This window comes from Callithrix jacchus, chromosome X (genome assembly GCF_049354715.1).
Source record: "Callithrix jacchus isolate 240 chromosome X, calJac240_pri, whole genome shotgun sequence".
In the NCBI taxonomy this organism is placed as follows: Eukaryota; Metazoa; Chordata; class Mammalia; order Primates; family Cebidae; genus Callithrix; species Callithrix jacchus.
Genome location: NC_133524.1, coordinates 98,569,526 through 98,586,838, shown reverse-complemented (window position 1 = coordinate 98,586,838; position 17,313 = coordinate 98,569,526). Strand labels below are relative to the sequence as shown.

General features: G+C 47.4%; 1 protein-coding gene across 12 annotated transcripts in view; it reads left to right on the top strand.

Moving 5' to 3' along the window:
* The window catches only part of LOC128930704 (nuclear RNA export factor 2-like), a 70,087-nt gene that overhangs the window by 51,746 nt on the left and 1,028 nt on the right, over positions 1-17,313 (top strand). For all 12 annotated transcript variants that reach the window (XM_078363325.1, XM_078363314.1, XM_078363316.1 and 9 more), the window contains 18 exons: positions 8,537-8,705; positions 8,933-9,086; positions 9,394-9,477; positions 9,589-9,693; positions 9,811-9,891; positions 10,045-10,114; positions 10,273-10,361; positions 10,482-10,589; positions 10,780-10,889; positions 12,645-12,681; positions 13,060-13,128; positions 13,215-13,270; positions 13,411-13,518; positions 13,639-13,697; positions 13,820-13,935; positions 14,024-14,066; positions 14,654-14,726; positions 15,260-15,442. In XM_078363325.1, the coding sequence (XP_078219451.1) occupies positions 8,537-8,705; positions 8,933-9,086; positions 9,394-9,477; positions 9,589-9,693; positions 9,811-9,891; positions 10,045-10,114; positions 10,273-10,361; positions 10,482-10,589; positions 10,780-10,889; positions 12,645-12,681; positions 13,060-13,128; positions 13,215-13,270; positions 13,411-13,518; positions 13,639-13,697; positions 13,820-13,935; positions 14,024-14,066; positions 14,654-14,726; positions 15,260-15,442 (1,714 nt within the window). The remainder of the gene's footprint in view (positions 1-8,536; positions 8,706-8,932; positions 9,087-9,393; positions 9,478-9,588; positions 9,694-9,810; positions 9,892-10,044; positions 10,115-10,272; positions 10,362-10,481; positions 10,590-10,779; positions 10,890-12,644; positions 12,682-13,059; positions 13,129-13,214; positions 13,271-13,410; positions 13,519-13,638; positions 13,698-13,819; positions 13,936-14,023; positions 14,067-14,653; positions 14,727-15,259; positions 15,443-17,313) is intronic.

Below are 17,313 nucleotides of genomic sequence, written 5' to 3'. Positions count from 1 at the left end.
AATTCCCTCTTCCTTAACCATCTGATAGTTTAATTGAACAGACAAGATGACACTGGTTAAAAAGACCAGCATTGATAAGTCAAAGGTCTTTTCCAATCAAGGGAATGTTTGGATATTCGAATATCCATTGTATTCTATTATAAAAATAAAATCAGGTGGTAGATGAAAGGACAGTTCATTGATCATTCACTTAATATAGAATAATCTCCACGCCTTTCCACTCTGTCAAGGAAAAATGATACAAATTAGAGCCTACCTTGATGAAACTGAAAACAGATGTGATAGAGTTGAACAAAATTGCTAGATGTCAGTGTTTCAGAAACACAAGATAATGACAAAATCTCTGGCCACATGGGCAGAGAAAGTTAGGGAGATGGTGCGGGTAAGACACTTTTGGAATGAAGATAGTGTCACACTTACAGTGACAGAAAAGATGGACAAGATCACATTATGAAAAAGATGTGATAATTTGAAAATTTAGATTAAATAGATGAATTCCAGGGGAAAAATATAACTTTCCATACTGAAGGAATAGAACATCTTAGTTTGTTCATTATATTCTTGACAAGGAATACGTGCAAAGGCAAAATTACTAGCCGATCTGAATTAGTCATATAAGCACAAATAATGTAAATCAATTAATGCCAAACTAAACCCAACAATGGGTAAAACAGATAATACAGCATGACGAAGTTGTATTTAATCCCAAGCATGCAAGCTTTGTTTAACAGTTTAAGAGATCCGTAATGTATTTAACACATTAGCTGAATAAAGGGAGGAGGACAGGACACATAGCGCAAAGATCATTAAAAAAAAAAAAAGGTATGCAATAAATCAACCAGCCAGAATTGAATAAAAAGAATAACAGTAATTCTCAGCGGATAGGCAATATAGAAAGCTATCTCTTTAAATTGACAGTGGGCAGCGAAACAATATACCACATCAGACACTGCCCTTGATAGTAAAACATTAGAAGTACTCTCCTTACAATCAGAAAAGGGATAAAGATGACTGGTATGACAAATTCTGTTCAATGTCGTACTGAATCTAGTGCAGTAAGCCTTATATCATATTAGGCAGTGCAGTAAACTGCGGTGTATGCATGCCTACGTACATAAATGAATATATGTATAAAAGTGAAAATAAATTTATAGCTCTCAATGTGCCTATCTTCATATGAAACTCAAGAGAAGCTACAGAAAATTAAAATTAATAATGAAGATTAACAAGTTTGTTGGATATAAGACGAATACACACAAACCATTGTAACAAATAGAAAATACCATCTCTACTGTAAATACACTATTTACAATAGAAAAAAAAATGTCTTGTGAAATATACGACGAATCTGCTTACTTGGCAGCTATTCTAACACTCTTGAACATTCTTACATGCTTTCCTGTACTGTAGAGACTAGAAAGTTGGAACATGAAAGGAAACACACATGCACACCACCACATGCATGGGTGCACACTCTCTCTTTCTCTCTGTCTCTGTCTCTCTCTCTCTCTCTCTCTCTCTCTCTCTCTCACACACACACACACACACACACACACACAATTTACCAGAGCCCCTTGCAGTTAGGGTCCCAAATGGGATATCTATCATGTGAAGCATATGTGCCAACATGAGACTCAGAGGTGGAACTGAATAACATGGGAGCTATATGTGGGGTGGACTACCTGCGATGAGGGAGGTCTCTGGGTTTTATGGGGCAGCCATTGTAGATTTTCTAGAATTCAGTCTCTGTCATGCATGTCAATTAATGGGCAGGCAACAGTGGCATTTCAGCTGTGGCGGTTTCATAATGCAGGTAGACTTCTCCTGGCTGTGCAGCATCCAGGCCTGCTTTTCTGGCCCTCACAGAGTTTTTGTAAGCTATGTAATATATTTTATTACAGATATCTTGTTTGTATAAAACAGCTCGAGTGAATTCTGGCATAGGCAGGTTGGGACCTTGATTAACACACTGCTAGGCACCAAAATTGGTTGCAAGCAAAAGACCTTGAAGGAAATGGGGATTTGGGATAGATTTGGCCCACGGGCCATAGTTGCTGACCGCCGCTCTAAGCTAATAGACTCATTGGGTCCCCAAAACGGTGCTGAATGAGAGGTCAGCAAAATGAGGAGGCAGCTATTCCTAGGATCCTCTGGCAAGCATAAGCCAAAAGCTGAGGCTTTAGCACAGTTGTTTTCAACCTTGGTTGCACACTGCAATTCACGTGGAGAGTTTAAAAATGTGGTTGCCTGGATCTAACCCCGGTTCTGCTTTGATTGTTCTGGGTGTGCCCTGGTGCTAGTGAATTGTCTCAACGTCTCCAAGTGGCTCTAATGTAATCATGGTTGAGAACTGCTTGAGCAATTTAAGTGATAAGAATGCAAGTATTTTACTATATATACTTTTAAAATGTTGTAATTGTGGCTTCAGAATGATAACGTTACAATATATGATAAATACAGAGTTACACTGGAAAATATGAAATAAAGATTCCCATGTAAGAAATCGAGGAGAATGTCTTTTTCAAACAGAAAGGAAGTGAGAAAACTGGTAAAGCAGGGGCCACCACAGCTTGTGTCCGGGTTGAAGCTAAACTGCCAGCAAGGCCAGAGCAGGGTATGGATTAAAGCAAAGTGTCTGTGAGCCCAGGGCTGATTCAGCAGTGGAGTTTCTTCTGCAGAAGACAGCCACAACCCAGGGTCAACATGGAAGGGATGGCACAAACTCAACAAATTCCCTCATTGGCACTGAGGGAATAGAAAAAATGGAAGTGACTGAAGCAGACATTAAGATAATATTTCCCCAGAGAGGCAAAGGAGTGATAAAGGATGAAATTATGTCCGTGTTAAATGAATAGAAGGCTGTCCAAGAAAGATGGCTAATTGAAGGCAAGTTTCTCCTTTCACTTCCTCCTGAAACTTCATTAAAACAACATCAAAAGTGAACAAATTGTGGTGTGTCCATCAAGGGGCTACTACTCAGCAAGGAAAAGTCAGGAACATGGATGGGTCACAGAAACATGCCGAGTTAAAGAAGCCCGACACAAAGGGGTACAGGGCCTTTGATTCCATTTCTATGAAATCCTAGAACAGGAAAACGAATATGTACTAACGGAAAGCAGATCAGTGTTTGCATGGGGCCAAGGGATGAAGAGGAGATCAACTGGGAACCTTTTGGGGTGTGTTATATGTTCTATATCTTGATTGATGTGGTAGCTAGCCCTAATCCCTGGTTTTTACATATAAGAACCTGGGATCAGGAGAAGCTGAATGAGTCGTCAAAAGTGAGGTTACCTTATTAATCAGAGGGAAGATACTCACACCTGATTATCAATAATAAATGGTTTCCATTATGCTGTATATGGGTCAATAGGAAACGTGCTTCTTCCCAAGCCCTTGACAAAACCCTGACCCAGCCATAATCATCCACTTGTACAAGTATAAAGCATAGGTGTGAAAGTATAACCATTCTGCATTCCAGCCACCTGCTTCTACACATGGTTGACATTCTCACGTGTCCCTTTACTCTGACTTATTTGTGTTTATATTTACAAATGAAAACAGAATTTTTCATTGGCATTTTCTTCTGAGGAATCGTACTATAATATACAGTTTTATAACCTGACATTTTTTTCCTTTCCCTTTGTATCACGTGGTGTGACGAATCTTCTGCCTGGCTGCTTGTAGTCTGCCACTTAAACCTGAAACATTTCTTGCATAATAATATATTTTGTTTCCTCAAAGATTGGAAATGGGCATTTAAGTCCCCTACTGAATCCTTCCACATAACCTGTTGCATGCTCCCAGCATTTTATTTCGGTTCCCTTCATCCATATGTCACATGACGCCCCACTGGGGCCGGGGCTGCCCTGTTTTACTACTGCCGCTTTGTAAAACTACGGCTGACATGGCAACCGGATCCAACTCACTCGTCTCTTTTCCTTGTCATTTCCAGGAAGACTAATGACAACGAATACAACTAACACATATTTCTCCCTCAGTAAATGCCAGATGTTGTACTAGGTTCTGGACATAGCAACAGACAACTTATTTATAGTGCTTGTTAGGTCACAGGCATTTCTCCAGGTGCTTTTCACATAGTTCCGTGTGTTAACTCACTTAATTTTTACAGTAGCCCGCAAGGTTGAAACTGTTACTATCTTTGAGTCACGGGGAAAAGGAGCAAAAAGAACTTGAGTCACAGCGAGTTACTTGCCTTGGTTCATACAGTTTAGCACCAGGATTGCAATCCTGATGGATCTGATTTCAAATCCTGTGCCCATAACCAATCCTGTGCGACTCTGTGTCAAGGCTGAAATGAGTGGTACGAGAGGGCCCACTGAGAGTCTGATGGGCAATGATGGGTGTGGTGTCTGGAGCCAGTGACCCCTGACTCCAGGCTTCTGGGCAAGAAACTCGTCGTTGCACATTGTTGCCCTGTACCATCTCTCCTTTTGTGGACTGTGCGGGAACTGTTTCTCTGGTGTTCAACTTGAAGTGAAGTAACAGGGACAGACAAGATGTACACGGACAGGAAGGAAGGAGGGCTTCCAGAGGGGAGCGTATCACCAGGATGAATTCAGTTCCCTAGGGGCTTTTTCAATGTGTGTTTCATTGTCTTCTCTGTATTCACCTCACCCTCTCCTTTCTGACCCACACATCCATCCCTTGGCCTTTTCACTCTGTATGTCATGCCCCTTCCTTGCCATGTCTACTTGATTCCAAGGACAGTCATTTCTACTTCTCCCAGGACAATATCAGCCACTCTCTGGTCCCGTCATCCTTCTGTCCCAAGGCACCTGTAAGGCACAGCCATATAATTATATGTATATATTTAGACAGAGATCGATTTATGTGATAAATTCAAAAAGTGAAATGTCTGGATCAAAGTGTAAGAATGACTTCTGAATGGTTAGGCATATCGCAGAAAATTAGACTCACACACGGTTACTGGAAGGGTATGGTGGTGTAAATCTCATGGAAAATACCACTTTATGCTTAGAAATATTCATGTGCTTCTCCTGGGAATGGTAGATCAGGGACTCAAAATCTTATACCCACTTTGAAGTCCTGGCTGTGTTCCACTGGGTTTTTTGGTCTCCCCCGCTGGGGGTGCTCTGTAACCCTGGTCAACCCGCGGATATTGTTCCATTACTTTTGTGTGCAGAGAACTCTATTACTTTCTTATTTTAAAACTGTCAGTCAATTCAAATATTAAAACACCGAGAGGTTAAAAAAAAAAAGAAAAAAGTGTATTCTGAACAAGAAACAAAATTTGGCCATATATAATACATGACACATGAAAAGAAATGTGTGGTGGTCTCCAGTGTTGTGTGGCGATGCGTTTCCCAACATGACTTGGAGTCATGCCTATCTGTAACCTAATTCTAGAAGCATGTAACACAAAATACAAATACTTGCTTGCATGGGCTCCATGGACACACAGACCCACACTCTTCCCTTTCCCTGAGACAGGGATGGTACTTCCTGTCTGTCGGAAGGCTGAGTGAACACAACATGCCTGTAGGTCCAGAACATTCTTCCTACAGAGACCCCATGCCCAGAAAGCTCTGTCTGCTGGATTCAGGGAACGCCTCTCCTCATTTCCGTCACTGCTGTTTGCAAAAGCCTCCTTCTCTGAGATCCTCAAAGCTGCCGTTCTAGCCTTAGTCTGCAGGGAGGTACTTAGTTCTATTTCTAAGGATACATTAATGAAAAAAATATTAATGTTGCAGAAGAAAAAAGTAGTTCATTCTAGTTTTGCAAGCAGGTTATGAAATAGTTTTGCAGCCCGAATAGGTCTGGAATAAATACAAATACATGTCGGTAGAAATGGTTGAGGTGGATGTATTCTCAAAAGTGGTTTTGCCAATGATCCCAAACCTACATCACATGCATTCTTTTAACAAATATTAATGAGGCCCTTCTTCTGTGCCACAGACACCACCCGCCCAAAGTGACTCCTAATCTGAAAACCCATGGCCCAAACAGATTTCACCCATCTGGCCAAAGACAGAGATCTCCACCTTATCCAAGCACCTGGTTCCCACCCCAACAGGAGTGACTAACACAAAACATCATCCCTGGCCTGCTCACCAAAGTCTGTCCTTGAGACCCGAAAGCTTGCCATTTAAGGGAGAACCAGTGCAGTCACTGGAGGAGCACTCAGGGTGTAGAGGCAGACCAATATCAGTGACGACATAATTCCCGTTCTGCCACTTACTTGGCTGGGAAATGTACCCGACATCTGTGAGCCTCATATCCATGATCTGAAAAGAGACTGTGGATACGATTGTCATGGGATTTCTGTGAGGAGGTCAAGAGAAACCTAGTGAGTGTGCCCAACACGGAGCAACTGTTGGTTGCCACTGGGCAAGTGTTGGCTTTCTTCTTACCCCATTCTTTCTGTGCCGTAGCAGGGATGCTGATGCACTCAGTGGCATGGCAGTGACATAGGCAGAATTCCAGAATAACACAGGAAGTACCAGTAGGAATGCACGTGATGTCATAAAGGATACTCACTACTATGTCTGTGTGGGAGGATCAGCCAGTACATGGTGGGGCCGGAGGGGAAGCCCAGGCAGTCTGGGTGAGAAGCACTAGCTGGTTTAGAGTACTCTTGGGATCGCCTGTAACACTGGCAGCGCAGCTACGAGACAGGGATTGTGCTGAGATGCCAGAGTTCAGCAAGTGGATGTGCGCCTGTGTGTGTTCTGTCTTCAGCGTCTCTCTCTCTCTCTCTCTGTCTCTTCCCTCTGTGGCTTTTTATCATCTGTGCTGTCTTCCAACACAAAGCCTTGCCTGAGGCTGTAGCTGTAGCTGTTGGATAGCTCACTTTTACACCTTCTTCCCCTCAGTGACATTATTTCTGAAGTAATGCTGGTTCTCAGAAATGACGGTGACTCTTCCTGTGCTCCATATATTCACCACGTGCCCTTCACCCTCACTTTAATCTTTGATTTTTTTCCCTTTCATTTATGGACTTTCCTGAAAATGAGTTTGTTTCCGGGCATCCTCCAAATGTCAGCAATAGGGGTCCTTGTTGTTGCTGTTGTTGTTGTCGTTGTCACTGTAGCTGCGTATTGTTATGTACTCCTAGCTTTTTAACATACCGATGGGCCCCAAACCCCTGTTAAAGGATTTTGAGTAGAGGGATGACAACATTGGACTTAGGCGTTAAAAAGGTCCCTCTGCCTGCTGTGTTGAAAATAGATGGTAAGGGAGCCAAGGGCAAAAGCGGAAGGACAGGGTGGATGGCAGCATAATGCAGGAGACAGATGTTGGTGACCTGGCCAGGGTAGGTAGCAATGGAGGGGGTGAGAAGTGGCCAGACTCTGGATATATCTTAAAGGTAGAGCCAAGAGAAGATACATCCATCCTGATCGGTGGGATGTAGAGTGTGAGAGAAAGTGAGCCCTCCAGGTCCACCTCCAAGTTGTGGGGACCGAGCATCAGGAATGTCTAGGTCAAACGCTCTGCCTACATTTAATATCCCTTCTAATGGCACACAGGGAAAATCCCAGAACAGCCGAGAGGAGCAGAACTGTCCTGACAGTGGGTCACACACAGTGAAAGCAGTGACCCGCCGTCCCCAGCCCCCACAGAAGTTCATCTGAGGCCCGGCCATAATCAGTAGTACATTGCAGAGAGATCAGCAGTGACCGAAATTTTATTCATACGGGTACCCTGAGACGACGTGTACATTTTGAGATTGGTTGAGGTCTGTTTGATGCCCCAGGAGATGGTCTACCTTCGTGAGTGCTACAAGACGGTAGAGGGGGAAAGAAAAAGCATGCTCTGCTTTCGTTGTTGGGCACAGTGTTTTACTTATGTCCTTCAGATCCTGTTACTGTAGTGGTTTTCAATATCCTTGCTGATTTTCTTTCTTTCTGGGAATTCTGTCACTTGCTTGGGAAGAGTTGTCTCTTGGGCTGAAAGCATTTCAGGCTGGACAAAAAGAAAGCCTGCTCTGGATATTTCCAACTGACTATTGTTGAGGGCAAGGCTGGAGGTAGGGGGGCAGCTTCAGAAGCTGTTACATCAGTGTCACTTGTCATTAAAGCCTGTGCTGCACCGGGAAAGAGGTACAGCTTGCTGATGGTTCACAGAATGCATTTGGGGGACTGGATTTGGGAGGTGCGAGAGAGGCTGTCTCCCAGGTGTTGGTGTGGTTGGTGTGTTAGATTGGAGAAGCCCGAGAGAAGGCAAGATTAGGACCCTCTCCAGGTGTGCGTCTGGTATCTAGTCTAAGCTATGGACACGCGCACCTCTGTTCTGTGTAATTCCTGCTCCATTTTTTTTAAGAGGTTCAACACAGTTGCTTCCTCTCCCAAGATTCCTCCCCTGATTGTGCCACCTGTGAGATAAGGCCCTTGTATCTGGACAGGCAGAGGAGTTTGTTTGCTGGGGCTTGTGCGACCAGTCCCTTGGGGCGGGTTGGCGCTCTGCTTGCCCTACCATGGAGTTAGCCCACGGCACGGTAAGTGGTAAGCGGGCCATTGACGTGTCTTCGAACTTGTCTTCTTGTTCCCCGTTGCAGGACGCCATGACCATGGGAGAACGAAAGGTGGGAGTCCTTTCCAGGATAATTTTGACAAGAGGAACCCTCGTTATGAACACGGTGGGCATGAGTTTCTGCCTTCAGAGCGCCAGGAGAATGATGGAAGCGTGGAGATGGGGGATGTCCACAAGGACCGCCAACTAAGACAGTAAGCGACCAGGCAGCCTGGTTTGCACGTAGCAGTCCCCCGGGACTGTGCAACCCTTTTGTCCTCCGTGGTCTTCCTTCTTTTCTCTCACTAGAGAACTGAGGAATGCTGGAAGCAGAATAATGGCTAAGCAATCCTAACTGTAGCCCTGGTGTCAGTGAGGGGAGCGTGTATAGAAGACTTCCTTAGACTTAATGGATACCGGCCTTCTCGCCTCTTCCCCACAGCACTCCTTATAACATCGAACGCAGCAGGAAGCTAGTGAAATGGCATAGTGAAGATCAAATCTATACTACCACGTGGAGAAACAGAAAACTTCCAGAGAGAAAAATGATGGAGGACACGCGAGATGGAAAAACGAGGGCCTGGTTCAAGGTCACAGTGAGTATCTTGGTGAGGTCTGCATTAGGTAGACTACTCTGGAACCTGATAGAAAGGAGACCACATAAAACACCCTAAGTTGATTATTTGGAGGAGAGCTTCAGAATGAGGGGAAAGGGAGTTTAGGGAATCCATATTTGGCACACAAATAAATAAGAAATCATGTCAGGGGTCGCTTTTTTAGAAGTCCAAACTACGTAGAAGGTTGGAATAAAAAAGAAAGAAAAAAGAGCTGGTTGGTTCTGTTCTCCATCGTTTGTTCCATATTGTCTCTCCCTTCTCTCCTATGTCTTCTTTTTACCCTCAGATTCCTTATGGGGGAAAGTATGACAAGGCGTGGCTAATGAATTCAATCCAGAGCCATTGCAGTGTCCCCTTCACTCCACTCGATGTAAGAGAGCATGGTGAAGCCAGATGAGTGGGCACGGGGTACGGGGAGAGGCCTGGCTCAGCAGGGGCCATTGGCCTCCGACACCGTTGCTCTTGCCCTCACTCCCTGTAGTTCCACTACTTCCAAAATCGGGCACACTTCTTTGTGCAAGGTGCTGGTACTGCCTCCGCTTTGAAGGATGTCAACTATACGATTTGTGATGACCAGAACCGGAAGGTGTGTGCGGAGGGCATTCCCTGTCCTTAGTCTCTGGGCAGGAAGACAGGCCAGGAGGCTGGTCACCCTCATTGGGATTAGAGGTCCTGGTACTTACCCTGCCTCTTCTTCCTGCAGATATGTATATTTGTCAATCAGTCTACTGCACCCTACTCTGTGAAGAATAAGTTGAAGCCAAGCCAAATGCAGTTGCTAAAGGTAATATGGACTCCAGGATCATTGCATACCCACTTCCTGGATGCACCTCTTCTTCCCCTGGCCCCCTCTTTCCCTGTCACCACCACCACCACCACCACCACCACCACCACCACGAGAACCTCAGAGTCTCTGTCTTCATCTCGACCTCTGCAGCTGACCATGGACAAACGATATGATGTCTCCAAGCAAGCTCTTGATCTCCAAAGTCTCCGCTTTGACCCAGGTATGGCTGACAGCAGCAATTCTAAGGCAAGTGGGGGGGCAGAGCAGTCTGCCTGGGAGGGAGACTTAGGAATGGCAATTTAGGGAGGGGTTGGTGCTGGCTCTGGTCCAGCCAGGGCCCTCCCAGCCTTCTGATTCCGTTCTCTTGGCTTCCCGAAGACTTGACGGGCCATGATATTGATATAATCCTGAATCGAAGAAACTGCATGGCTGCCACCCTGAAGGTCATTGAATCGAATTTCCCTGAGGTAAAGCCTTAGGCCAAGTGCTGGTTTTTGGTAAGAGGGGTGGAAGAGAAAAGGTGGAGGGCAGATTTGTCTCCGAGGCCCAAGACAGTAGCTGCCACACTAACTCTTCTTGACCCAAAGCTACTGTCTTTGAACTTGTGCAACAACAAACTGTACCAGCTGGATGGCCTGTCTGACATTACAGAGAAGGCCCCCAAAGTCAAGATCCTGAACCTCTCCAGAAATGAGGTGAGAAGGGGGAGCCAGATCAACTTTGGGTGGAGGATGGATGGCAGTACACGTCAGGATGTTGGCAACAGGCAGGCAGAGGTGTCTGGTGTCTGTAGGTGACTGTGAGGGTTGGGGGAATTTGGGGCCCAGGGTCCCAGGTGTCTGTCTTTCCCTGGCCCTCCTCCAGTTTTCTCCCCATCTTTCTTAGCTGAAGTCGGTGTGGGAGTTGGGCAAGGTGAAAGGGCTGAAGCTCGAAGAGCTGTGGCTAGAAGGGAACCCCTTATGCAGCACCTTCTCTGACGAGTCTGCCTACGTAAGGTCAGTGGCAACCCCTGTCGCCCTTCTTGGGCGTCTTTGCTCCCTGCATAACAGCTGTATCTGAAGGTGCCCCACTGCAGGAAGAGGCAGCCTTGGTCCTCTGGGAGGAACCACAGACCTCCTCCGCTCCTACACACACACACACACACACACACACACACACACACTCTCTCTCTCTCTCTCTCTCTCTCCCTCCCTCCCTCCCTCCCTCTCCCTCTCTCTCCCTCTCCCCCTCCCCCTCCCACCCTCCCCTCCCCCTCCCCCTCCCCCTCCCCCTCCCCCTCCATCTCCTCTCTCGGCATCACTCAATCATCTATGCTCAGCTGTCTCCTTTCCTTCCTCTGACACGCTCCCCTTTTCACCTGCTCTGGGGTGCCTTTCCCTCCTGTCTCCGCCCAGCCTCCTCCAGCGGTCTTCTGTGGGTGTGCTCCAGGAAGTGGGGCTCCCCCACCTCCCCAGGACCAGCAGTATTCAGATGCTGGTGCCCTGGACCGAGAAGAGTCCTGTGGCCCTGGGCCTCATGCTGAGACAGGCCTTCCTGCCTCCATGGTGAGATGGGACTTCCCTCCACTCTCCCCCGAGAGGGGTTCTCCTTCTCTTGCTCCAGAAAGGTCCCCACACCTGTCCTGGGCTGGCGTGGGGGCTTCCGTGCCCCATGCTGGGGGGCGAGGCCCTGGGTGGCTGCTGTCGTGCCGTCTCTTCCTCTGGCCCAATGCCAGAAGCTGGGCCCCCCTAGAGGAGAAACCTGGCTTTAAGGATTCAGGGAACCAGAAGTGGGCCACATTCCCGAGTCAGCACTGGGCAGAAGAGGTTGAGGAGACAGAAAGACAGACCTCTCAAGCCACTGCCCCTCCTTCCTTGCACACCTCACATTGTCTTGCCTGGGCCCTCAGAGGAGCCCTGGGTAGCCAGAGACGGGTAGCCTTCCTCGGTCAAGGTGCCAGCACATTGGGGTGCAGGCACCAGGGACCACCAGAAGACAATGCAGTGGCCGGGAGAGGGGGTCCCCAGACTCTGAACCCCATGCCGAGCTGGGGCCTGACGCTTCACTCCTCCTGGGAGAAGGTCTCCTGTCCCCGTGGCTGCTCTGTCTCCCATGCCCAGCTCAGACTGAGCTCACACAGGTGAGAAAGGCTCCAGCTGCATCCAGTGGGCCCGAGCCCAACAGGTACATGTTTTCCTTTCCTGCCTCGGTCTCCAGGGCCAGCCAGGGGGCGGTGAGGGAAAGGGCTTCAGCAGGGAAACCCTTTTCTCCTCTCTTCCTCCCTGAAGTGCACCCCCACAGTAGAGCATCTTTCCCTTCCCTTTGCTTTGCATCCTGCTTCTCCTTTGTCTCTCATCTCCCACCCCTACCTTCACCCCATTTCTACTGTCATCCCCCCCGCCTTCCCCTTCCTGTCCCCTGAGCCCGGCCTCACTCACCTCCCTGTCCCAGCACCCCGGGCCATCCCTAAGGGCTTGCCTGCTCTTGGCCAGGTTGATGGACAGCCAGTGAGGTAGCAGAGCCCTGGGTTCCCACCCCATTTCCTGCTCCCTGCGGAGCCTTCCATGTTGCATGTTGGCTTGGCAAAAGATGAGGAAGAGAGGGAGGGGAAGAAAGCCCTGGAGCCTGGGCTCCCAATGCTGCTTCTTGTGGCGCTGGAGAAAAGGGAGTCAGGGCAGTCTAGGTGGAAGCTAACCAGGACAAAGGAGAGGGAGAGTGGCCACACAACCCTGAACTGTCAGTCACTTCATTCTATTTTTGGTTTCGGACAGTGCCATCCAGAATTGTTTCCCCAAGTTGTTACGCCTGGTAAGTATCTATCATACCGTCAGTCTCCTCCTACTCAAGAACATGACCTCCACACCTGCCCTCAAGTCCTTTGGGTCTTGCCTAGACTACATGCTTATATCAGACCCTCGTCCATTTTAGAGGCATGGATTCCTGAAAAGGACAAGAATATTCTGCCTGGAAAAATGTGTCCATAAACACACACGCATACAAACACCCATGCTGGCATGTAATTGCAGAGATGTCTGGCACCTCATGAGAAAGCCGCCCACCGGAAATTCCAGGGCCATTTCCCACCTGGCCTCTGATGCTTTTTCTCCCCGGGAAGATGTTCATCTTACCGGTCATCCGGCTCCACCTCCTTGGTCTCCACTGCTGACTTCCTCTTTCCTTCTCCAGGACGGCCGAGAGTTAGCCCCAGCAATGAATGTTGACACCGACAGCTCTGAGTTAATGAAACCCTGCAAGGTGAGGAAGAAGGACCAAGCAAGATTTGGAGTGTTGTAAGGGAGGCTTTGTCCACTGCATAGGTCCAAATTGTCTTTTGATTTCAGGAAAGCTGTAATGGATCTGAGACCCTAAAGCATACAGTCCTGCAGTTCCTGCAGCAGTGAGTATCCCTGGGACCATGAGGAAGTGGAGGGCTGAGGCAGGCTGGGCCACCCATGAACAGGTCAGTTCATGGGGGGTCTCCGGTCTCATCTGGGGCCCAGGCCACAGAGACAGCCTATCCTCACTGCTTTCCCACAGATATTACTCAATCTATGACTCTGGAGATCGACGGGGTCTCCTTGGTGCTTACCATGAGGAGGCCTGCTTCTCCATGACTATTCCCTTCAACCCCGAGGACTCAGCCCCGTGAGTATCAGGGCTCAGACCCTGCTCCGTGGCCGTGTGTCTCCCCAGCAGACACAGGCCAGCTCCTGGAAATGTCCGCACCGGCCGGACCACCCACTCCTGCTCCTCTTTCTCTCCTAGGAAGAGCTTGAGCCAGTACTTCGAGGATAGCAGGAATATAAAAACACTCAAGGACCCCTGTAAGTGTGTGAGGGGGAAGAGTGGGCAAGGTAAGGGGGTGTGGCGGGAACAATCACAGAGGCCACAGATCAGAGTGTGGCAGCCCCCGACCCCCATTCATTCCTTCTCCTCTCCTCTACAGACCTGAGGGAGGAACTGCTGAAGCACACAAAACGTGACATTGTGGACTTCCTCAGCACGTTGCCCAAGACTCAGCATGACCTCAGCTCTATCCTGGTGGACATGTGGTACCAGACGGTGAGTACCTGCTTCCTCCCAGAGGAAGGTAAGGAGGTGGGTAAGGAGGTTAATGAGGATCCTGAGCACTTGAGCCCTTCCCTTTCAGAAGTGGATGCTCTGCTTTTCTGTCAACGGGGTGTTCAAGGAAGGTGAGTGTCTGTAGAGTCCCCTCCCCAGATCCCCACTGCTTCCCGCCACCAGCTGGGCTCCCTCTCAGAACTCTCCCAGCTTCCCTGATTTTGTCCCTTTGCCTCCTGTTCTTCCCTCCACGTTTTCCCACCCCCACTGTGCCCGCAAACCACCCTGGTCTGAACTAGGTCCATGCCTGTCTGCCCTGCTCAGCTCAGGCGTACTTTAAGGACACAGACTGTGGAGTTTGACAGCTCTCATCCCAGGTTCCTACCCTGTGAACTTGTGCTGGTTACTTAACCCTTCAGTTGCCTCATTTGCAAAATCGGACCAACAATAACCCATCTCTTGGGCTACTGTGAAATAGGAATCAAGTGAACTTGTGGTTTTCACGGGGCCCCACACATGATAGGGGCCCTATCACTGGGAGCGGATTGTTCCCGTTGTTGCCCTCCCCATTCCTGCCATGTCCTCCTGACTCCATGTGAACAGTTGTCCTGGTCTACCCCCCTTCTGTGTGAGTGTCAAGCGAGACTGACTGGGGATCACTGTGTGAGCATGTAAAGCCTGTACAACTCTAAGGTGGTGGTGTTTGTTGTCTTTGAAGTGGAAGGACAGTCTCAGGGTTCTGTTCTCGCCTTCACCCGGACCTTCATCGTTACCCCCGGTAGCAGTTCCAGGTTAGTGCTGTGCTGTGGGTGGTAGCACCCATCCCAGCCTGGGGATAGTGTTGTGGGAATGTGGTGGGTGCAGTCCTTGGAGTGTTCTCAATATTGTGGAAGGCCGACGGGTAGATCCAAGGAGCAGTCTTGCCTAGTGTTTAAGAGTGCGGGCCCTGGAGTCAGAGTAGGGTTCTTTTCCTCACCTCAACACTCACAAACTGTGTGACCTTCATCAACTTAGCCGACCTCTCTGTGATTCGGTGCCTTTCTCTGAAAATCGGAATAAGGCTATCCACTTCCTTGGGCACTTGTGCAGGGTAAACGTGTTGGGCTTAGATCTGAAAATCTAGTGAAGCTGGTAGACAGTCTCTCCAAAAGTGGACTCCGTGGGAGGGTAAGAGGGTATCAGCCAAAAAACTCTGGGAGGGGGCCACAGTAGGGATATGGAAGGAATTTGGTTGTTGAGTGGCAGTGGTTAAGAAGGATCCTGTTGTCGGGGGTGTGGAGTTGTCTACCTATCCGGTTTGAGGGTGCATTTTTCTTTCCTCCAGTCTGTGCATCGTGAATGACGAGCTATTTGTGAGGGACGCCAGCCCCCAAGAGACTCAGAGTACCTTCTCCATCCCAGTGTCCACACCCTCCTCCAGCTCTGAGCTCTCCCTCTCCCAGGAGCGGCAGGAAATGGTGCAGGCTTTCTCTGCCCAGTCTGGGATGAAGCTGGAATGGTCTCAGAAGTGAGTGCTGGGAGTACATGGGGATGGGGGGGGTTGGGACATCAGAGGAGTGAGCAGTGGAGACTCACGTGCAGTTTGGAATAAATAACAACCGGGATATTTTGCTTTGAAAAAGAAGTGGGCCCATGAAAAAGGTATCATGCTTTTAAAGGTATAGGTAAATAAGTGTTCAAATGGCACAATGTCCAAATGACATTACCTTCCGTATGTAAAATCTGCAAGAATCCAGCACAACAGACTACTATAAAGTTCAGCAAGGTTGCAAGATACAATATACAGAAATCATTCGCACTTCTGTGTACGTAGTTGCAGGGGACAATCCAAGAAATGAAATTAAGGAAAGAAGTCCATTTACAGTAGCATGAGAAGAAATAAGTAGGAACAAACTTAAGCACAGCACAAATCTTACACTCTGAAATCTGCAAAACTGCTGACAAAAACGAAAGAAGATTTAAATAAATGGAAAGACATCCCCTATTCATCAATTGGAAGGCTTAATATCATTAAGATGCCAGTACCGCCCAGAACAACCTACAGATTGATTGCAGTCCCTGCCAGAATCGCAACTGTCTTCTTTGCAGAAATTGACAAGGTAATCCCAAAATTCATGTGGAAATGCACTGGACCCAAAACAGCCAAAACCATCTTGAAAGAGAGGAACAACATTAGAAAACTCACACTTGCCGAATTCAGAACTTGCTACAAAACTATATTAATCAAGAGTGCATGGTCTGGACGTAGGAACAGACAAGGGAATCAATGGAATAGAATTGACAGTCCACAGATAATCCGAGTCATTTATGTTCAGTTGATTATCATTCAGGGTGCTGAAAAAAATCCAGCGGACGAAAAAAATAGTCTTCTTTACAGATGTTGCTGGGACAAGTGGATATCCTCTTGCAAAATAATTACTTTTGGCCCCTAACTCACATCACGTGCAAACACTGACTGAAAATGGATCAAGGACCTGAAAGTAAGAGCTAGAACTGTAAAACACTATAAGATGTATACATCATGAAGATATACCTCTTCATGAAGATGTACACTTGAATTAGGCAACCATTTCTTACATAGGAAACCAAAAGCACAAGCAAACAAAGGGGGAAAAAAGGGTAAATTGGACTTCATCTAAATTAAAAGCTTTGGTGCATCAACAGACACTATCAAGAAAGTGGAAAACCGACTCGGTGAAACGGGAAAAGATTTGCAAATCACATCGCTGACAAGAAGAAACCTTGCAACTCAACAAGAAACAGACAAGCCACCCAGTTAGAGAATGGGGCGATGATTTGAATAGACGTTTCTCCAAAGAAGACCAACAAGCACGTGCAAAACTTCTCAACATCATTAGTCGTTAGGGGGATGCATATCAAAACCACACTGAGTTACCACTTCATACCTGCTAGGATAGCTTTAATCAATGAAAGAAAAATTACAGATGTCGGGGAGAATGCAGAGAACCTGGAAATCGCATGTATCACTGCTAGGAACACAAAATGGAGCAGTCGCTGGGGAAAAGATTTTGGCAGTTCCTCAAAATCTTAAATACGGAGTTAACACATGACCCAGTAATCCCACGCCAAAGGAAATGAAAATATATGCCCATTCAACAACTTGCACATGAATTTTCATGGTGGTATTATTCAAAATAGCCAAAAAATGGAAACACATCGAGTGACCTTTAGCTGATGAATGGATAGATTAATGTGGCGCATCCATACGGTGGAATACTATTGCAATATTATTCATTCATACATACAAAAGGATGTAGTTGTGATGTATACTATGACATGGGTGAACCTTGAAAACATTGTGTGCTGAGTGAGAGCAGCCAGTCAGAAAAAGCCACATAATTACATGATTCCATTCAC